This window comes from Corvus kubaryi, unplaced genomic scaffold (assembly GCF_017639235.1).
Source record: "Corvus kubaryi isolate FWS band 111438036 unplaced genomic scaffold, C.kubaryi_AGA036_p1.0 37347, whole genome shotgun sequence".
NCBI lineage: Eukaryota > Metazoa > Chordata > Aves > Passeriformes > Corvidae > Corvus > Corvus kubaryi.
The window spans coordinates 129,601-152,125 of record NW_024581113.1 but is presented as its reverse complement, the minus strand read 5'-3'; the positions used below and the strand labels follow the sequence as shown (position 1 = coordinate 152,125).

At 45.9% G+C, this 22,525-nt stretch overlaps 1 protein-coding gene across 4 annotated transcripts in view; it reads left to right on the top strand.

The window, feature by feature from the left end:
• Positions 1–22,525, top strand: part of LOC121666390 (phosphofurin acidic cluster sorting protein 1-like) — a 56,244-nt gene that overhangs the window by 11,154 nt on the left and 22,565 nt on the right. The window contains exon 1 of one of the 4 annotated variants that reach the window (XM_042031878.1): positions 15,043–15,131. The exons of 2 other annotated variants lie outside the window; for them this stretch is intronic. In XM_042031878.1, coding sequence (XP_041887812.1) covers positions 15,058–15,131 — 74 coding nt within the window. In that variant the 5' untranslated portion in view covers positions 15,043–15,057. Of the gene's footprint in view, positions 1–15,042; positions 15,132–15,171; positions 15,216–22,525 lie in introns of those variants that run through there. One more of the 4 variants, XM_042031881.1, reaches the window with a different exon arrangement.

Genomic DNA, 22,525 nt, shown 5'->3' with positions numbered 1-22,525 from the left:
TACAGCCTAATTTTTTTCTAATACTATGAGAGTAAATGACTTTTCAAGGAGACCTGACTCTGAGATGTGTAGGATATCAGAACTCTCTTTGGGAAGAAAGCAAAATTAAATAGATCAAGGTTTAAAATCCAGGCAAAATTTGTGTGGGAGAAGCTCCATGGTGTCTGCCTTCAGAGTAGGTGCATTCTCAGGCCAGACAAACTTTCCATTGAGGTTAGAAGTGTTCAGTGTAGATCTGTCCCAGGGTAGTTTCAGCCTCAGCTGTCCAGGTCTGTGGAGCATCTTCCTTGTGACATCACAATGCTCCAAAGAAGATTATGAAAAGGAAGTGTAGAGTTCTGTGGTGTTTTGCCAGCACTAATTTTACACTTTATGGTATAAGTAAAGCATGTGAAGTTTCAGAATTCAGTTCCTGTTATCCAGAACAAACATTTGCTGCTGATAATTCTCTAGAAGGATCCCTGAGTTGTTGACAGTGCAGGTGAATTCATATGTGATATGGCTTCTCTGTCTAAGGGCAGACAGCAACATGGGGGACTTTTTCAGAAGCAACAGGTAGAACAACAAATGCTAAAAAGAGGAATCTCCTAGAAAGAAGGAAGGAAGACAGAAGAGAAAAAAAAGAGAGAGAGAAGAGAACATAGAAGGAAAGAAGGAAAGAAAGAAAAAGAAAGAAAGAAAGAAAAGAGATTGGTGACAGCATGAGGATTTTTAGAAGTACCTTTTGAGTGTCCTGGCTCTTACTTGTTGACTATGGGAAATGAAGCCATTGAAGGGGAAATAACTTGGTTCTTTCTGGGGCTGAGAGAGATAATCTCAGGCTGCCTGAAAGAAGACTTTTGAACAACTTCTTCTTCCCTTATTTTGCAGTAGGAAATCTCCCCACAAAATAAGTGGTGTATGTTCTGTAGAGCATCTGTTGCTCTTTGGGCATGTAACTGAAATACCTGGGCATGTGCACACCCTCCCCACTGCCCACCTGAAAGACAAAAACTGGACCTCAGTGACAAGTTATCACCCTTGCAAAGGACACTTTGGAAATGTGTGCACTGCAAAAGGCTTTTGAATTTGAGCTGTGGTGGTGTGACTGTTAGTCCTTCCTGCTTCCCCCTGTACCTGTGGACTCTTTTTGGAGTGCCAGCTCCGTGTGCAACCTGTAGGATGCTCGTGGGGTTGCAAGTGACAGTTGCTGCTTCTGAATGGTACTTGGTGAAGAGGTGGTGATGGAGATAAAAGCACATGTCTTCAGAATACCTGGCTCCACCAACGTGCTTGTCCTGGACATTATATCTGCACTGGGCTCTGCCTCTTGCTCATCATCCCCCCTTCTCCTGGGACAGAAGTGCTCAGCCTTTTCGAAAAGCAATAAATCCACTTAAAGCAAACAAGTTGCAGGCTGGTGTTGTCCATGTCTCTGTTTCAGGTCCATGGAGAGGGGACAAAAATGGAGGAGAATTTCTGTTCTCCTGTGCTGTTGAACTGGAAGACATTTTGCAACTGCGTCATTAATTGCGTAATTGTGTGACAGCTGTAAACACAGTAGGAACTCAAGCCTTTTGTGCTATTTCCTTATTATCTCCCTACTTCTCCCAGTTCTCAAGTTTTTCCCTATATCCTACAACATGTAGATTATATAAAGGACAGGAGAGGCTGAGTGAAAGTCAGCCATGTTTTGCACTTGCTGATTTTCTTCCCTTTACATTTTCGGGTCTTGTATTACCTTGAGATTTCCCATATTTCAGCTGTGATAGAAATATTTGTAAGGGTTAAGCCTTAATGTTTAGGATTAGATAAAAGCGGTGTTGAGGGAAGGAGTCTGTTTTATGTTGGTGACATTGGTTTTGTGCATGGTGAGCCTGCAATGTTTGGGAGGAGAAGCAGCTCCTGAACAAACTGCTCATGGACTAGGTCTGCTAATGACAGATGGTTTGAGGTGGCAACCGCCTGGTAGTGAAATGACCAGGCCAGTGAGACAAGATAGCAGAGAGAGTTTTCAGGCTTGGAAAATTTTAAGAGGTTGCGTACAACTGATTAAAAAAAGCTTGTCAGTCTTGTACTATGTTGCAGTTGAAGCTGCCAAAGTGCAGCCATTGCCAGTCTCAGATCCCCCCCACTTTGGTTTTGACACATTGTTATAAGATGTATGGACTGAAACACCATGATTTGGCTTTTGTGCTGAATTTCACCACACCCTTTCACTGTCATTAAATTTCCCCAATGGAAGATAAACTTAGAGCAAATTCAGTTAAGCCGAATGCTTTCTTTCCTCTTATTTACACCAGCTTTGCCTTGAGAAGTGAATCTGATAAGCTCTCTTGCAGTTATGTATGCAGGTATACAACAAATAGGTCCTGAATATGATTTATTTTTTTCTTCTCTAAGGTAAGGCCTTGAGATATTAGGAACTAGGAAAAAATCCTGCTCTTCGATGTGGACACCCCTGAGAACAAAAGTGTTTAGAGTTCCCTAGGACCCACAGTGGTATTTCTTCCTTCCTCATCTTTCTTCCCTGCCCCTGCAGAATTTGGCATGTGCTTTCTGTTGCAGTGATGGTAGGAGGTTTCCTGTAAAGCTTTGTGATTATTAAAGGCAGGCTTCGTTTTCTTTTTACTTTGCCTGCAGAGGTTGTGCTTTGGAGGATTGTCATCCTCTGAATAGCAAGGCTAGCAGCTTTCTTCTCCTTAAGAATAAAGATCTAATTTTGAAGATGTATGTAGATTTCACACTGAAGGAAGATGTCTAATAAAATAAGGAATTTTCTGTCAGGACAAGCTGTGTGTTTCTCTGTGGCTGCAGCTACTCGATGAAATGGATGAGATGCTCCTAAAGCATGTGCCTTAGAATCAGATCTGTCTGTATGCTGTGAATTACTGGGCTACATCCCAGATGTAAAATCCTGCCCTTAACTCCGGACGATTCCCGAGGCCACAGCTCCAGAGTGTAACAGAACTGAGAAAGCTGAACTGTGAGGTGTATGGTTGAGTTCCCCCCCACTCCCCTCCCCATCCTTTCGGATGCATTTCAGGCTATTTCTCAATGGCTGTTGGTAGACTTCCAGCCTCTTGCTGCCTTGCTCTATCATCTGCAGTGTGAGTAGTTTAGTAACACATGAGAACTACAGCAAGCATGAGGTGGTGTGGCTGCGTTGTGTGAAATACTCTGCTGTGCCCTGGGAGTTCAGATGGAAAGCCTGCCTGGAAGTGGCATTTAGGGTTCCTAGTTAGCATGAATTTGAGTGCAAATCCACGGCTATCTCCCAGCAGCTGACATCCCCAGCAAGGGATAAGTTGGTAGTAGTTGTTTTCTCTCTTCCAACTTAGTTTTCTCACCAGTCCAAAGGAGAATGGAGTAATGTGGCATGGATGCTGAGAAGCTGCTCCTTTGTAGAAGAGCATTGCCTTTTTGGGACTCTCTGGAGGTAGCAGCTATCACGGGGCAAAAAGAGGGTGTGATGAAAGTCCAAACACAGCTGCTGGAAGGATGCTATGTTTTTGATTTCTTCAGCCGTGGTAGCTGACTTCCTTCTTCTCTTCTGTGGATCTGGTTTAGTATGTTTTTGGGTGAGAGGAGACAATCTACCAGCTTTCCAGTATTTTCTAAGGCAGTTGTCAGTCAGTGGGTAGGTGGGCAGAAATGCCAGCTTTCCAGGCGGTGGAAAAGGGGATGAACATCCAGGCTGGGGATGAACACCCCTCATCTTTACTCTGAGCTTCCAGGAGGTATCTTACAGTGCACCTGTCCTCCCTCCTTTTTTCCAGAAGAGATGGGAAGGAGCATGCAGACTATCTGTGAAGTATCTACTAGAGTTATTATCTCCCATTCTTTGCTTCTGGAGGGCTAGGTAATTATAAATTTTATTTATTAGAAAAGAAAAAAACACAAGTTTTCTCAAGCCACTTCCTCTCAGTTGATTCTTCTCTGGGCATATGGAGAAGAGAAAAGCTATTTGCACCCCTTCTGGAAGTTGCCTGAGATTTTGGCTGACTGTGGTGTGGAGCAAATCCTATAGATGCTCTGATGTCTCTTTGTAAGATTGTTGGCTCACATGCTTTGCGTGTTAGGGGAGTGTGTTAAGATATTTACAGTTCAAATATCATCTAATATCTGAGGCGCTTTTTCAGCTGTGTTGCCTTTTTTATTCTGTGGACATACATCACGAAAAGGGGGGTAAATTTCAGAGATGGCTTGACACCAGCCCAAGTTTTGTTGCTCACTGATAAAAGATGGACCATTTCTCTGCGGGTTTTTGGTGTGTTGCCATTTCCTCTTTGCCTGAGCAAATATGTTGTTTGTGTATGCTCGACAGGAGGTTAGGCCAGACAGACCCAAAGGTCTTATGGCCCTCCTAATCTTAAAAAAATACGGAAAAAAACCCAATGGGAAGTCTTACATGCTGAGGTTTAGAGGCTTACTTATTAGATCCTGACACTGACTGGTTTTCTCAAAAGTATCTTTTCAAGTATCAACTTGTTGGGTTTTTTCCCCAAAGAGCGTAATTTGTATGGCACCTTTCATGGGCTGCAGTGCAGGTAGCTGGGATGCATGACCCAAAGCTGTTGTGTGAGCTCTCAACACAGCACAGCCAACGTTGTCAGTAGAAATCTGTGCAGCAGGTTGCAGGATTCAACACAGGACAAAATACATGAAATAAAACTACTCAAAGCCAACAATAGTGTCTTCAGGAAGCTGCATTAGAACTATGATGTGCTGAGGGAGAGAAAGGTGATAGGCACCCCAAAGTGGCTAATTGCTGTTGTCTTATCTTAACTGGAAGCCTCCCTGAGTGGCATGCCTTTCTGCTGGGGTGCTGGGTGATATGTATGGTAGGCATTACAGGTGCTTCCTGTGGGTGATTCATGCATTGATTGGGTTGTTTCGAAAGAAGGTGGGAGAGCTTTATTTCTTTCTCAGGCCCAGTTCCAGATCCTCTCTGCGTACTCTCCGCAGGGACACGTGGGATGACACAAATTGGCAGGCCAGCCTCACAGCTTTGGACTGGCACTAGTTCCAGCATATGCCTGATTATGTGGCAAGCTAGCTCAGTGCTGGCCTGGAAGGAAACAACTCATTGTTTTCTAGGCTCATTCTTTGCTGGATTAACAGGTTGAGTCAATGTGTCATGTGCTCAAACACAGTGGTGCTGGGAACAGCATTGGCTTCTGGTGCTGGGGATTGGTTCTCCACCTTCTCTGCTTGCACACTCTGAGAGGGATTGTCAGTGTTTCCAAAGAACTGGAGTGTTCCTTGACTTTTGTGAGCATCTCTGACAAGGGCCTGAAAATGAGCCTGGCAGGGAACTGGCCAGGTTCCTGTGGGACCCCTGGGACTGCCTGGTTATGGGCAGTAAGGTCACCCCAGATATCTGTCTGCTCCATGTGCCTTTTGTGTGCTCTCTGATGGGCACAGCCTGTAACATAAGGTCCACAAAATGGAGCCATGCCGTTTTGTCCCTGGGAGGAAGGAAAAGGTCATTCTGACTTAGTGTAAACAGATTAAACCCTCCTCTTTATTTCTTCAAATGTATTTTTTTTCCTTTGATTAATGTGAATAGGTAGCCCTCTTTACATTTTGTTTTGTGCTGGTTTCAATTAACAGTGATTTACATGGATAACTGAGTAGAATAAGGTATTTCTCACTGAGTGCCAGTTCTAATGGGGATGTTATCAGGTGTTCTCTTCCCTGGCACATTTTCCAGCTGGCTCCTTAAAGAAGATTCTCTGCAGGGATGGAAATATGTCTTTAACTGAAAGAAAGGATCTTCCAAAAGCACCGTGAAGTTGCACTGAAGCATAGGGATTCCCAAGGACATTGCTGCAGTGTGTGCATGTGTAAGAAACCATCCTTTCTCATAGTGTTGAAGCTGTTACAGAATTTCCTGTGTGCAGAGGTGTTTTAAGCTGGAATTGCCATGGTGGATCTGGGGCTCCAAGTAAACATCATTCAGCGAGTGGCAGGGATATTCGCAGGGCTTTGAAAGCTTGTGCTAGAAACAATTTCATCAGCAGTGCAGCTCTCAGTCAGGGGGCTCTGCTGGACAGATTATCAGTAGCGCTCAGATACCAGCTTTATCAAAAGCAGTGCAAACTGAAGAAACAAGTGCCAGAAGCAGCTAACAAATACCCCCACAGTCTTTGTTCTATGATTGAAATCTTCCCTTTAGGCCCTTCTTTTTGCAGGGGGGTAACTGACCTTGAGTCTGAAACCCAGTGCTTCAGTGCCTGTGAGCAGCTCTTCTTTGAGCAGATAATACAAGTGTGTGGGAGACTGGCTCAGCCTGCCTTTTGAGGAGTAAGCAGCATTAATCTGGGGAGGTGGGGGGCTGGTTCATACACAGGGTGTGTGCACAGAGCCTGTTCGTGGAGACCCAGGGACAGGTACCCTGTGCTTTATGTACCGCCAAACCTGGGAGCAGAGGTGGCTGTTACTGATGCAGGAGCTTTTCGTAGTCATGTGCCTGATCTCTGTCTTAAGAGTCACCTGTATCTTCTGGAATTTTCCTTCATATTTCACAGCTGTTCACATTGCTGGGTTAAATCTCTTTTCTTGCAGGAAGAGTTAAGCCATAGATCTTATGTTTTCTCTGTCAATGAAACGTGTGCACGTTTGGGGTTTATTATGTTTCACCTGTATTCAGTTGCAGAGTTTTGGCATCCCACAACATCACCAAAAGTGAGGCTGGACTTGCTGTCAAATCAGGATATTCCAGAGGGAGGCAAAAACCACACTGACAGAAATGCAAGTGGTAGATTAATCTCTTGTTTCAGGTTATCTCTATAATTATTGGAACAATTTGATCTTTCTCCGTGGTGGTTACAAGCAGTAAGAGGGGCTGACAAGAGCAATTGCATTAAGCCTACTCACACTGGCTAATGCTGTGAGCCAGAGGGATGGCAGTATTGTCTGACTGAGGCTTAAGCCAGTTGTTTAGTATCAGGTACTTGAGTTCAGGTTTTGAGAGAGGATATAAATGAGAAGAAAGGGAAAATACCCAGTTTTATTTCTGTGATTTTGGAAAATGCTGGAAGGCTGCTCTGAATTACTGTCAGCCTTTTTTAAAGTAGTTCTGAGGATTACTCACTCCAGTAGGTCTACTTTTATGTTTTTGTTGCCCGTTGTGTTGAAGCAACAGGCTACTTTTTAACAGAGAACAATCTGTGCTGCACACCACACGTGTGCTGCTCTGAAACTCACGTGTGTAGATCTCCAACATGCCGTTCCTTCAAATGGAAAAACTTGGAGGATCAATCACAATGGCAGTTCAGTGATCTGCCTTACCGTACTGTCACAGCTTGGCTTTGCTGGATGCTGAGCCTGCACCGGACGTGCCAGCTGTTCTGGTGTACCTTGGAGATCTTCCATTCATAAGATTGAGCTGGGCTGATCTTACTTAGGCTTGCAATCCCCTTGCCAGAAAACGGGATAACTGGCTGTCATCCAGGTGCTAAAAGGTCTTTGCTGTCAGAATTTTCTGAGTATGGTGGTCTCCGGTGACATGGATTTGTGGAGTTGCTGTGGCAACCTGCATAGGTTTCCTCAAGCCCCTGCCTGGTTTCTGGTTTCCAAATTAGCTTCTTTATTTATCCCACTTTGGAGAAGAGAGAGTGGGGGCTGGGCCGTGGGGCAGTTTGCCTGCTGGACAAGCAAAGCAGCCTCTGAAGAGGTGGGGGCAGGGAGCACCATGGCTGGAGCATAGTGCTTGCCTGCCTTCCCTCCAGCTGGGCACATGAACGAGAGCTTCTGCCTCTCTGCAGCCTCCCTGTTGTCTTTGCTTGTGTGTTCCTGCTATAGTTGTAGTTTAAAAGTAGTTAAAGTTGTTGTGTCCTGGCCCCATTGCATTAGGTGAGACTGATTTGAAAACCCTATGCTGTTTTCATTTAGATGAAAAAATATTGATAACTTAAGCAGAAACATGGCTATTAAAACAGCACTTGATTCAAGGGAGGTCATTCCTCTGAAGTTTGTTTGAGTGGAACCTAGATCAAACAGGGCCTTGAGCAAACCCCTTGGAAGGCAGAATTTTTCAAGCTTTCGAGGTAACTTAGGGTCTGATGCTTCCTAGCTGGGAGTCCATCCCACTCCCTGGAACGTGCAGCCTGTGCAGAACTGTCCCTTTCAATCCAGTGAGCTCAGTGTGCAGCACTGTTGGCTCCACATACTCATAAATTTTCTTCTTGAAGCTCCACACCTTCTCATGAGGATGCCTACAAGGTCGTGGGTGGCTGTCTCTTTGGGTGTGAAAGTGTGAAAGGGGAAAAAAAGAAGCTTCCTGTTTTATGTGTCTAGCTTTTAACAGGTAAGCAGCCTAATTAATTAAATGCTATACACGGCTCTAATATAGGAAAATTAAGGGTTGGAGAGGGATAAAATTATCTTTTTTTTTCTTTTAAATCATATTTTAAACACATCCTTATTATTATCATGCATCATGGGTTATTATATGCATATCTTGATTTAAATTTTCTCATCTTCTCCCCAGGATCTGACCACCCATCCCAGCATAATAGTCTTGTTTTTCATATTTCTTGTGAGGTGCCCAGCACTATTGTGTACTTAGTGTTCAGGGCAGGCTAAACATGCAGTGTTCATCAAAAGCTGTTCTGGTTTTTATTTTTCAGTCCAACAGGTCCTGCAAAACTTTTATATTAAAATATAAAGTATGTATTTTTCTCCTATTTATGTGAAGTTTAGTAGCAAGTGAGAAGAAAAAGATAAGCTTAGCGAAATGCTACTTGGAGTTCTATGACAGCAACAGTTGCTTATATTTTGGGCTTTATATGCACTTGGATCATGATCATAAGAGTTTAGAGTTGGAGGTTCTGGACAGTGGACAGCAGGAGTGCCTTCATATTGTCCAAGTCATGTGGTTCACTTTAAGTAACTTTTGACTTAACTTTACACAGCCTTGAGCCTGAGATGTTCTGAGTATTGTATGTCTGTGATAAAAATAACAGAAGAGCAAATATGTGCTCAGGACTGGGATTGTTGCAGAGCTGATAGTGATCTCAGAAACCACAGGAGTGTCATGTTACTCAGTTCCTAGATGGAGATGCCTTGAGATGCCTGTGTGAAATACTCCAGGGCATTATGAACCTGGAGCCTGGATGCTGCAGAGACCATACATGGATAGAGAAGAGGTGTTTATTGAATGGTAACACAAGTTCTGATCTTCAGCCTGGGCCCAGGACTGTGCATGTTAGTGTCTGTACAGTTAACTCACTGTGAAGAGGGAGAGTGTAGGGGAGCTCTGGCATCTTTGAATTGGGTTTGCAGCCCACCTTGGGTCTCTTGGCTATACCACAAACACACCTGAGTATCCATTCTCAAACTCCTTTGGAGGTGTTGAGAAATGTAGTAGATGAAGGGAGATTGGGAGTGATGCAGGGGGCACAGAATTGCTTTTGCTTGTTTCTGCTTTTGCTCTTTGAGGCTCATCTTAAATATTTGTATTACATCTCATTGCATTCTGCGCCTTACTTGCCAAGACTGGTTGCCTTAGTCACCAGGGCTGTGGTAACTAGGACAACAAGATTAAGCAGGCAAATGTAGAAATAATGGTAATAACTTTCTCAACTCTTCCTGTAATTGGCTTGTATGAACAAATATCGTGCATGTGGGTGACTTGTGTCAGCAGTCTGTTCTCCCTTTCTGCCTGACACATCCTGAAATCCTACTGGTAGCACTACCCTAATTGAGCTGTGGTGGTGCCCTCCTGCAACTGGAAATAAGCCTGTCAGGGCCATGTGAATGTTGCTGTCCACCTCCTTCCTGCAGCGTGGCAGCCTGTGCTGGAGCAGAGTGCAAGGGACACTAAAGGCCAGCTCTCAGGGCCAGCACTTGTGTGCTCATAAGCTTGATGGCAGATTCTGAGTGGGAAGTGTCAGACCAGTGTGTCTGCTGGGATGGGGAGGCTGCCTTACAGTGCTGGGAGCAACTGGTGGCTTCCATGAAGTCACTTTCTTCCACAGATGTTGTCCTCTCCTGGAATAGTTATTTACACGTTGATTTGTTTGCTTGCTGTCAGACTGGGGAGGGTCTGGGAGACAGTAATTGGTGTCCTGTCTCTTATTCCTCAGGGTACTGTTGGCACTACGAGTATAGTTGGAGGTCAGCTTTTGATGCAATTGCGCTTTGCTTTGAGAGCAGGCTGTTTCTATCCCACCAGGTAAACCCAAATCCTGACTTGGGACAATGAAGTTGTATCTCCCACCCACCTTGGAAACATGTTGTTCCTGGAGGCTCCCACTGAGCTGCACCTTGCTGTGTCTGTGCCTTGTGTCTGCCCTTTCTGCAGTAACAAACCAGGGCTGTGTTCTCTCCTCTAGAAAGCTCCCAGCTCTATGAACTTGTGATAGCAAGGCACTTGCCTAGTATTCCTCACTTGCTCTGTGCATTGTTTTCCTTCTCCCTGCTTGTTTTCTCTTAGCTGAATGTGATAGGGAGCCGAAGTGAGCACAGTCAAGGGATTCCCTGGATGCCTCTTCTTTGTGAGAACCCAGTGCAAGCTTAATAGGCCGTTTTGAACACTCTTGACAATCTCTGATTGATCTTTCACGTGGGGGAGGAGTAAGGCGGTTGCATCCAAGGAATTGTGCTAACAAAAGACCCTGTGCTTTGGTACCTGCCTTCCCTGGGGAACAGCTTCCTCTGCCTCTTCTCCATATGTGATTATCCTGAGGAGGGCTCTCACATCTCCTTTGAACTGGCAGCCTGTTTATAGCTGCAAGCAGCATTTCTGTTAAGGAACTGTCAGATATTTCTGAACTAAGTTTTTGCTTCGAGTGGTACCGTTTTGGTATGTCCAGATCCTGGGCCTCTAGTTAAGTTTTTTTCTCTGATGTTGCTATCGCTTGACTTTTGTCCTCTTAAATTTGGCTGGAATTTCATAGTCACTTGCAGACTTATTTCTTGCCCTTACTAACCACTGTTAGAGTTGGATTCAAAGCTAGCCCCTCATGGCTGTTTTAAAAACTTTTCAGTATTATTCTGGGCTGGAACTAGCTTTTATTTCTTTTATAGGCTTGCTTTACAGTTTGATCAGTGAACCAAAAAAGCCACGTTTTTTTCTCTTCTGCTTCAGTTGGCTGGTGCAGAGCTTCCTGTGTGCTAGTCTCAAAGTAGTATGTGCACTGACAAATGTTTTTCTAAAAGCCTGTGTACAAGACCTGAGGACAACACATTACAGAAATGCTTAACGACCTCCTGTATAAAATTTAGAGTACTTAAAGAGAATAAAAGGATGATGCATCTGAACATATACAGGACATCATATGCCCAGGTAATGGGCATAGAGGAGTGCCTCTGTTGCACCGAGTGGTCTTGTGTGCACCTATTGTGCAGGAAATCCTTCGCTTCAGCCAAAGATCTCTGTGGGTTGGTGGGAAGGATTGTGTGATAAATTACCTCTCCCTCCATTTCCTGAGTTCTTCAGTGGGCATTCTGGTGCTTCAGTGAGCACAACAAAACTGTGCTTTAAAGAGACAAAGTGGTTGGTAGGGTGATGAACTTTTAAAGTATGTTACAAATTCAGATTTTCTTAGCCAGGGTGTCTTTGGATGGCTGCCTATGCCTGGTGTGGCTGTAATACAGGATGTGGTGAGGACACACACCAGGTTATTCATGGACCCTTTTGCTAGGTGGAATGTGTTCTGTGATAGCTCCTGGCTGTGTTTGCAGCTTGCTGAGAAGGTGAATGGGCACAGTGATCCTTGGAAAGAGTGTCCTATTCCACTGGGACAGTGTCTGGAAGTGAGCAGTTGCAGGTGCATGGAGTGTCATCTGTTCAGTCTGTGTGCGGCTCGCTGGGGCCCCCAAGGGCCCTGCCAGCCTGTCAGTAAGTGTCTGACACTGCTGAGCCCAAGCCGCAGCACCTTGGAGAGCAGGGACAGTCTGCTGGACAGCCTGGCAGCCTGCTGGGAAATCTTGTGGTGCCAGTGAGCAGCAGTGACTGTGGACAGCAGCAGCCTGCCTGCTTTGCCTGCTGAGGGCCCTGAGGGGAAACTGCCTCTGCTGTGGAGCACTGGAGCCCAGGCTGCTCCCTGGACACATTTATTTTTGCAGCATAGCTGGTTCATGCTTTTTGATGCCTGCTCCCAGAGAGCCTGATGTTACAGGGTCAGTGGACCTGGACAAAAAGCAGGTTCTATTGCTGGGATTTTCAGGTAAATACCATGATATTCCTGAGCTAGGGAATTTAGTGGGAGCCACAGCAATGTGTACTGCCTTCTCACTTCCACACCGGATGCATGGTTTGTGTGGCATCCCTGCCTCAGAAAAGCACGCATAGTTGGTAGAAACAGCCCAGAAGCTTTGTATTGCAGTAGTGTTTCAAGATGGATGTCTCTGCCCAGAGGGGCTGTTTTGAAGCTGACCAGTGAGAAGCAGTGCACACTGGAGTGTTTGCAGGTACCTCTATGCTAAAAGGAAAGCTGCTCTGAAGCACCAGGTAAGCTGCAGCTCCTTGCTGTGGGGTGTGGGATAGCTCTGGCATGTCTGTGTTAGTGACAGGTTGGATTAACCAATAGTGTCTTTCTAAGACAGATCTCAGGTTTTTCACTCCATCCTCTGATCTTGTTTTCGTCACTGAATGCACAGACTGATGGCTCTTCCATGATTTTAACAACTGCCCTTTCATAGCTTCCCCACTTTTCAGACAAGGGTTTGATGTGTGTGGTCTGTACAGCGGCCTCACTGCACTGTGGTCTAGATCAGTGGCTTAAGAGACCTGTGCAACAGAGGGGTTTATAAACCTGTTGAGAAACAACTCTGCTGGGCAGAGCTCTATGTTGAATTCTGTCTGGAGAGGGGAGACTTGCTAGGAAGGGGAGGCAGGAATAGCCCTGCCAATGCTGATAGGCAGTGCTCATCCTGTTAGGGAGTTTGAGGTGCTGGGTAGGTTTGGCATGACAGTAGCAGCTGCTCTTTTCTCCTCCAGTGGGACTAACCACATTAGCAGGAATGTCCCCTGAGATCAGGGTAGGATGGATGTATATCTTGTGTGTGATCTGGTCTCCAGGCTGGCAAAACATGTGGGAGCTCTCAGTCCGCAGCAGGGAGGATCAGGAGGAAGCGGTCCTCGAGTCAGGAGGTGGCATTTAGGTTATATATTGATGTTGGCCATCTCTCTCTCTGCTGCCTACAGTGTCCCACGCTTTTCCTAGACACAAGTCCACAACACAAGCAGGTAATAGGCCACAGTGGTCCACTTCTTTCTGAGGCTGCCTGTATGACTGAGTCTGAAACTGTGTAGCTGTCTATAGCTATGGAGCCTGTAAAGGAGAGCTGTGCTTAAAGAAATCCTTCTGGGAACAGGAAGGTAGCATTTTATAATATAGGCTTATCTTTGATTTGCTTCCGCTATTGTGTTTGAATTGGTCTGAGAAAGGACCATTTGTCTTGTTTAGAAATGATTTGCTTGCAGAGATGCTGGCACACACTTGTCCATGTGAGGAGGCACATCCAAACATCAGAGGATGGTTCAGCAGGCTCTAGAAGGAGAGCACGTGTATTCTGGAGCTGTTGGCTGCAGGCCTAACCAAAGGGAATCCCAGAGATCTTTGCTGGTTTGAGGGTGTCACTGCTGTCCATGCTTTGTGGGAATACTGGAGCAAAGGGAATAGTCCTATATGGCCTTGGCCAAACATTTGTATGAGAGGTGTTTTTCTGTTGCAGCCAGGCTTGCTCTGCCCTGTTTTGGGATGTCATGACCTCTGCATCGGTGCCCTCCTGCTTGGAACAACCTCACTATGCCATGGGCAGCAAACAAGCAGAGGGATCTCAATGTTAGTCATTCTTTCACTGGAAATACAGTGTTATGAGTAGTTCAAGTCTTCGGTGTGCACTGCTAGTATTGTAACATTTTGGCAGCACAAAAGTAGCCGAAAGCCTGTAGTAGATGTAGTAGATGTTTGGAAAGAGAAGTGCTCTGCACCCTGAGCACAGCGCTGCTGCTGGTCCATCTGCCACTCCTCGTGTGACTCCCTGGGTGTGGGCCTGGTGTACGCTCAGTGATGCATGTTGGCTGATCTCCTTTAACAAGCATGTTTCTAAAGCATAACCTGTTATAACCTTCCTGTGAAGGAAACAGTGGGTGGTCCAGGAGCAGTTTTGGCAGCAGTTTGGCTACACATGTCACACACGAGTTTTGAAAACCCTGAGGAAGAGGATTTTGTACATCTTGTTAAGTATTTAGAAATATTTTTATATTCTCTTAGATAAATCCAACAAATCTCTTCTGTAATGCTGAATGAGCCTTAGGTTTTCCAGACAAAATCAGTGAATCCAGTACCCGTCTGCACTTTCCTCCCTTACACCTGGCTGCTTTCACACTGGTAGCAAGCAGCTCTGATGGCTGTTACTGGTGATCACTAGTAGCTACTGCTGCTGGCTGAGACATGCATAGTGTTGATGTCCTTGTCCTTTCTCTGAGCCTCCTTATCTCATTAGTGCACCTGACCCAGCCTGGAGTGCCTCCTATGCCTTGTCCTGGCTGTTGTGTCTCTTTGGGACATGACCTGCCCTGTTCCTGTGGCTCTGTTGAGAGCGGCTGTGTGCTGTCTCAGTGGTATTGCAGTACTATGAAATACATCTCTGAGCACAAAGGAGTGCTATGAGCTTGTGGTGGAAGAGAAGATGGTTCCTGGGAGGCCTCTGGGTGGCAGTCAGAGCCCCTGGGCAGAGCTGTGTGTGGTACCTGCGGCGGGTGGGAAAGCTGCTTCAGAGTGTTTAATAGAGCAGCTGGGTGCTGACCAAACCAGAGGTCCTCTGCCCAGAGAATAAAGAGTTAGGCACTCTTCCAGGGGCTGACTGGAGCAGGGCATGCCTGATAAATGTGCATACACAGTGAGATGGTGACGTTTGGTGCAGTTAAGAATGGCCTGCCCAGTCAGATGAGAACAGCAGGGGCTGATGGTGTGGGTTTTCCCTTCCGTGGGGATAGGAAAATGAAAAAAAATGAGGTGCTCCAATTCAGTATAGTGGTGCTGAGGTCCCATTTAAGGTACTGCGCTGGCCTCTTTTCAGTGACTGCAGTCTGTCTTGAATGGCCGTTCCAGGGGGGAAATGCTAACCAGGACACAAGGCTGTGAGGAAAACTCGAGGCAGCTGCAAGCAGCCAGCCACCAAGACAAGGAAAGGTAGATCCATCTACTTGCAGGACACGTTTTCTTCCCATTTGCCTCCTGACTGAGGATGAATTGCTTGATGATACCTTGCTCTTGGTAATGTATACCCTACTGATACTGTTGTTCTTTGCCCTCCCCAGCATGACTTTGCCTATCCTCCTCCCCTGTAGTGCAGCCAGATTGCTGCTGTGAGGACAAGAAACCCCTTCCTTTGCTGTTAAAACCCTGAGATAAAAGGAAGGAGAGTGTCGTCTGGTCCTCTGGGATGTCTGAGCATTGGCCTTGGGTTTGGTCTGTCTAGAGGCACTTGGAAGGTGATGGGATGATAAGAGGGGAGGAATAGTCATGTGGGAAAACAGGCTGGATTTCTTGAGGCAGGCAGAGCCGTAAGCTGTGAAATGCTTCACAGGAAATGAAGGGACATAACAACCTGGGGAGGTTTTGTCTTCTGACCTTCATGCTTTAGGATTTCCTTTGTGAATGTCACTTGGGAATTGGGATAAATCAAACATACTGCGATTTGCAGTAACAGAACCCTGCTCTGGATCCAGCAGCAGGGCAGACTTGCTACTGGTAGCAAGCTGCTGTCAGCCAGGATGCAGGTGAGCCAAAATGCCTCTCTTATGGCAAGGAGAGGAATGCTGGTCAGCACCAGGGCTGTTGTGCTGCACGCCACCTTGTGTAGCTTGGCTGAGGGACCTGAGAAACAGCAGGTATTTGGTGGCTCTGGCCCTAGCTCTTTCCTTGGTGACCCCAGGAGGGTGCTGTCATGGATTTTGTTCTTTGCATCCTACTGTGTTACACCTCTTCGGTGCAGCTTCCTTTACTTGCCCTTCCCAGGCTGCAGCAGTTGCCGTGGCTGGAGGGCAGAGTGGCAGGAGGGTGCTAGCAAGCCCTGAGTCCTCTGTCTCTCTTTCCCTTGGGGAAAAGCTCTCAAAGCAGGCTGATGTTGGCTTTCATCCCAATCCATCTGTAATTGGCCCACCTACCTGTCCTGATGCCTGATCTGCAGAGCCTGATGAACCTGCTGCTGTCCCAGTTCATTGCTCCTGTTTGCTGGCAACAGGGACTTCCGAAAAGTGGAGTAGGTCTCTCGTCCCCTCGGCGTGCATCGGTGGTGTCTCATGCAAACACACTAATGCAAGCACACCACTTGGGGCTCAGGGAGGATCTTGCCTTCAGAAAGCTGTGGCGCATTTCGGGTGGCGTCTCATTGCTGGCACACCCAGTGTGCTCTTCCCTTGACACCTGCTTTGGCCGCTATCAGAGGTGAGCTCTGTGGATGGACACCCCTCTGACCAGAGAGAGTAAGTCTGCTTTTACAAGCTGCTCCATGAGACCAGCCAGTATGCAGGGCGTCCCGGTGTCCCGGGTTTGTGGTCCTGGCCGGCTGCCTTCTGCCCTCTAGCGGGAACACGTGTCGGGAATAGATGCTGCTCCAGCGGTTGGCCGGGAACGTCCCGTAGCTTGTGAGACCCATGAAAATTATGACATCTCTCCAGAAGCCCAGTCTCAGAGTTTAATATCACCTTGAAGGGAAACCTGAGCTGTCAAAGTCAGGAAAAATTTTGAAGAGCAGCTAAACTGACACTGTTGAAGGCTTAGTCCATGTCTGTGCATCCAATAAGGGTGGTAGTGCTGACACGGATGCACAGAGGGCCAGTGCTGGGAAAGGTGGATGTGTTCTAACATTAGGTGACCTGGGAGCTACAGGAAAACCCTGGCTGCTGCCACTTGGAGAAATCAGTACAAATGCCCAGGGAAACAGTCTTGTCCGTAGACTGAGCTGCCACCCATGAGTGGTTGGTAAGCCAAGCACTGAACAGCCCAGGATGTCAGCAGAAAAAAACATACCACCTCCTCTACTGTGCATATATGTGTTTTCATCCTGTTTTCCTTCTCTTTCTATGAGCCTTAGGAACTGTACCTCTGTTTTTTATTTCCCTGACATCAGGGGCTTTAGAGATGTGTAGCATTCACTGAAACACTGGCCTTGAAAATGCAACAATAAGGCTGTTGAGGAACACACCTGGTGCAGGTAGCTGGGTGTGCAGCTGCAGTGCGAGCTGCAGGTTGTGCCCTGGATGGTAGGAAGTGTCTTGGGGCCCCAGGGCAGGAGCCATGAACTAGCAGTGACCTGTTGCCTGACAAAGGCCACTGTCACCTGAGACACTGGGTGGCCACCTCACCCAGAGACTCAGTAGAACCAAAATAAACAAGCAGAAGACCAGATATCACCATTGGACCAAGAGGCAGGTGTAAGGGGCACAAAGAGGACAAGAGAAAGAGGCACATAGACTGTAAAGGTGCAAAAGCCCAGGGATTCCTTTGCTGACCCCATGGACACCAGCTCAAGCCTTTGTGGTGTGTTTGGACCATGATTAATCTACTTGAGGAACCAGCTGTTTGGGACTCTGCTGTGGGAAACCTGGGGTTGAGCTGCTGAGGGAAACTCATCTGATGGTGAGTGTGGTGTGTGGTGGGAGCCAAGCTGGGCACCTGGGGGTTCACTGGAGCTGCCCACTGCAAAGGGGCTTTGGTCCCAGCAGTGAAAGTCTTGGGTGGTAAGAGTGTGACTGCCACAGTGGTCCTGAATGGTCAGACAAGAGAAATTCCCCAGCAGTTTAGTGACCTAGATGGGACCCTAGGCCACTACCTTTGGAGCCTCACTTCTTCAAACATCTGAGTGATCAATTGCTGGCACCATTTGAGTTCACTTGGATCTTTGGAGCAGGGGAGAGACAAAGGGTGAGCGTTAAAATTGTCTGAGCAGATTCAGTGTTAATTGTTACAGTAAATTTGAGTTTCTCTGTTGGTGCAGCATTTTGTTCCAATTTTGTGAAATTACTGTGGTGAGTTTGAGCCCCTCCCAGTATTGGGGAAGGTTCAGGTCCCTTCTCTGGTGCAGCTTTCTTACATGTGCACAGCCTGGTCAGGGAATGGCACACGTAGAATGGGTTGGAGTCCTTCCTCAGGCACACAGCAGGTTGGAGTCCCTCATAAAGCACAGGAGGGTTCAAGCACACATAGAAGGGGATTTGGAAAAGGTCCTCCTAAAACACTGGAAGGGGGGATTTTACATTATAAAAGGCCCCTTTTAGCATGTAAAATGGGGTTTCACATCCCTCTTAGTGTTTCAAACAATGGGAAATAAATTCAGCATGGAAAAGGGAATGCCCTTGGCTGAGGTTGTGCAAAATTGGGAGAATATGGCCAGTACAGCAGAGTTATCCACTGAGAGTGCAGTAGTGCTGTGCCAAGAGGCTTGGCCAGGTATAACCTGGAATGGCAGCTCAGCAGAATGATTGCCATCACAAGGAACCTTTGACCAACACAAATTCACTTTCCTGCTGCAGTGTCTGGATGATGAATTCCCAGGTCATGTGGATTACTGGCCTGGCATGTTGGAACAGTGTCAGTGGGAGCATTTCATGGGCTTGACCCTTAACTTGGGCATAAGGACTGGCTTGGAGGCTGGGGCACAGAGTGGGGGTGGGCAGTGACTCTGGATGCACACTGGGCTTTTCTCCTGGCTTATTCCAGCTGCAGTGGGCACCACACCAAGAGCAGATTCTCCAGATGTTGCGCATCAGCTGAAACACTGCTTTATTATTTGTATGGGATTTGTGGACTAGTACTTGCTTATAATAATGTTTATATATACTTTTGAAAAAAATTTCTAAAAGCACGTTTTTATACATTTACAGTTACATAGGTAAGAGGGTGGTAAACATACAGATAATATTTGAAGACTTCCTCCAGAATGAGGAGGACTGTTGTAGTTGCTCTCGAGAAGATTTGATTAGTTCTGTTTGTTCATGGATGGCATCACCTGTGACTCAGTTTACTGGCACAGAGCAGCAGAAAACCTTTTTGCTTTTCAAAACAATGTTAGTTATTTTAACTTGGGGAGCACTTTCATTTTCTTCAAGGAGGAAGAAGCTATGCAAAGAGTACTGCCCAAGCAGGAAATTGTTGCATAATGCTTTATAGTACCCCTTCAGTGAAAAGGAAAGCAAAAACTACCTTTTGTTATGGAAAAGAAAAAAAAGAGTAGATAAGAAAATGCTGTAATATGTTCTCTTGCTGTGATCTCCAGGAGGTAGAGGATTATGTCCATTGAATCTGCAGAGAATTTTGACACTTACTACACTGCAATAATGACATAAAATTGAGTGAATTGGTTCTTGGATAATACATACATGATTTGTTATTAACAAATAGTGATAAGAATGCTTGTAAAATAAACCCTATACATCTATGTAGTGTTCTGGCAAAAAATGGGGACACAGTGCAGCTCTGGTCAGACTTCAGCTGCATCAAAGTTAAAATGTTTAGGATTTATTTTGAGGAAGGGATAGTAAATGATAGACCCAGGAAGAATAGAGGCCATAATTAAACTCCCATGTCTGGTTACAAAAAAGCAGATATGAGGATTTTTCAGAATTGCAGGATTTCATCGGCTGTGGTTTCCTGGGTTAGGAGAATTGACTGAGCCTCTGATGGAGACAACCAATAATGAAAAGATAGAACTTGTTGCATGGGGCCCAGAGAGGGAACAAGCTTTTAAAGCAATAAAATGGTGCCTGCTCCTTCTCTTGGGCTCCCAGATTATACAAACTTCAGTCTGTATGTACATGAAGTAAAGTTAGTGGAGTGATAGTGATAATGCAGAAATTGTGACTGTACCACAAACCGGTTGCATATTATTCCATTCAACTCGATTCAGTTGCATTGGGAAGACTAGCCTGCAGTAAATCACTGGCAGCAGCAGCAACAATATTGGAGAAAGCTGCCTCTTTATGCTGGGACATCCCATAACAGTCCATGTTCCATATGCCCTGGAAATACTGTAGAGACTGTGCAACCCAAGCAGTATTGCCACAAGGGGCACACAGGAATGAACTGAGCCTCCTAATGACGGATAATGTTATCTTAAGGGGATGTGACACCTTGAATTCAGCAGGTCTCACACCTCTGCCTGATGATCTGAAGTGCCACTTTGAATAGTGTGTTCAGTTTTTGGGCCCCTGAGTACACAAACGACATTGAGGTGCTGGAGCGTGTCCAGAGTTGGGCAACAAAGTTGGTGAAGGGTCTAGAGCATAAGTTTATGAGGAGTGGTTGGGGGTGCTGGGGCTGTTTGGCTTGGAGAAAAGGAGACTGGGAGTGACCTTGTTGCTCTCTACAGCTCCCTGAAAGGAGGTTGTAGTGAAGCAGGGTTTGGTCTGTTTTCCCAGATAACAAGTGACAGGACAAGAGGAAACAGCCTCAGGTTGCACTAGTGTAGGTTTCGATTGGATATTAGGAAAAAGTTCTTCACTGAAAGGGTGAAGAAGTGATGAAATCAAGTGGTGGAATCACCATCCCTGGAAGCGTTCAGAAAACAAGTGGATGAGGCACTTGTGTACATGGCTTACAAGTTTAGTGGTGAGCATGGTGGTGCTTTGTTAATGGTTGGATGTGATGATCTCAGAGGCCTTTTCCAACCTTAACAATTCAATAATTCTCTGATGGAGAACATCACCTGTGTGATGCATATTTCAAATAAACCACAGACTGGTTTAACTGACATTCTCTTATATTACCCAAATCTAGTTCTTTTTGCACGTGTTTTGTCCTCCTACCTGCAAGGATAGCTATGGACTAGGTATGCTGTGCTGAGCCAGGTAAAAGTAATAGGAGCAGAACCACTCTAGCAAGGATAAGTGCACAGGGAGCAGAATTAGTAGCCTTGGCACATGCAGCACCCCCAGGAAGAGGAGAAATGAATTAACATTTCTATGGATTCGTGGTGTTTTTGGGGTGTGTCATGCTGCAGGAACGTTATGGAAAGAATGGGGATTCTTCATATCAGCAAGAAAGAGTATCTATTCCTTGCAGAAGAAATACGCAATTTGTTAGAATTAGTGCAGTTTTCTGTGGTCCTGAACGGTCAGACAGGAAATCTTCCTTAAAAATAAGCCACTGTGTGTCCTCTGTGACCTCTTGATTGGATGCTTTTGCAAACAACCGCTGGAGGCAGTGCTTTGCTGCTGGCACTGAATTTCACAAAATGCATGTTATAAGAGCTTTCCTTTTTAAGATAACTACAGGCCAGCTCAGTGAAAGCGTTATAAGTGTTTCAATCAGACTTCAGAGCAAAAGCTCCAAATTTGTCATTTAGTGAGGGAAAGAAGGCAACATGTTTTATGATAATACCAGGGAACAGTGAGTACCTCTCGCCAGTAAACGACCAGTGGTGGAGTGTAGGAGTACGGAGGTTCCAGGAGGCTGTCAGACTGCCCTGTTGGAGCTCATTTTCCTTATTGCTGTCAGTCATTGTTGCTATCAGAGAGTTACACGATCGTATTTACCACAACTTGGTATAGTGGAGGTCCCTGCAGTAGTTCCATAGCTCGAGAGCAGTTGCTACTTGTTCTGTTTAATTATAGGAGTAGGTAAATCCAGATTCATAATTTGTCTACCAAAAAGTGATTTGCAGGGATCGCACTGTGATTGATTCTGGACAAAACCATGGGGTAGCTGCTGTGGGATTTGGCTGAAATGTTCAGAGCAGCATCTGATCACTGTGGATCAATCCTGTCCTGTGGATATCTGCAGAGATTAGTGTGAGACCCTCTGCTGCGCTGTACTGGCACTGAACACTCAGCACTGATGTAAATCTGGGTGATGCAGGGATTGGTTAAATAACAGAATCAAAAGAGGATCATCAGGGACAGCCAAGCTGCTTAAAGATTGTGTGCTCTTGTGCTGCAAGTACATTCAGACTCTAGAACACGCATGTTAATCCCTGTGGGAAGGGTCGTGGTATTTTAGAAAGCACTGTTTTGAGAAGGGTTGGAGCTGCAGGGTGCAAGCTATACCTTTGAGCATCTTACATCTTTGAGTGCTGCAGGGGAGGCCGAGAAGAGGGTGGAAGGGGGGAACCACCTTCTGGCACATGGTGTGGGAAGAACCAGGGGCAGACTACAGTGTCTCTCACTGTGTAAAATAGATCTTGAAAGCTGGAGAGGGATAGAAAGAGAAGAAGCTTTGGAGTGCTTTATCAGAGATGAAAGAGCTGCCCAAGTGGGCAGAGCTGACCAGTACGCATTCATTCTTCCCCAAGAAAAAATACCAGGTACTGCCTCTGAGAGGAGGAGCATGAAGAGCTAATGAGGGAATTAGTTTGGATAAGGAGTGTGTTTCTACAGGGAGGACAACTGCCAGGTAGAATTATAACCTTTCAATGTAATTATAACCTTTCAATATCCTCCAGTTAAGACTGAATATCGTTATGTAAGTTTTAATCTTTAAGGGGTAACTTTTCCATGCAGGTAACTATCATGTAGTGCTGTAAGGAAAATTTTGAGTAGATGTACTGTCCTTGTCTTACATGTTCAAGCTTCATTTCTCTTCATGGC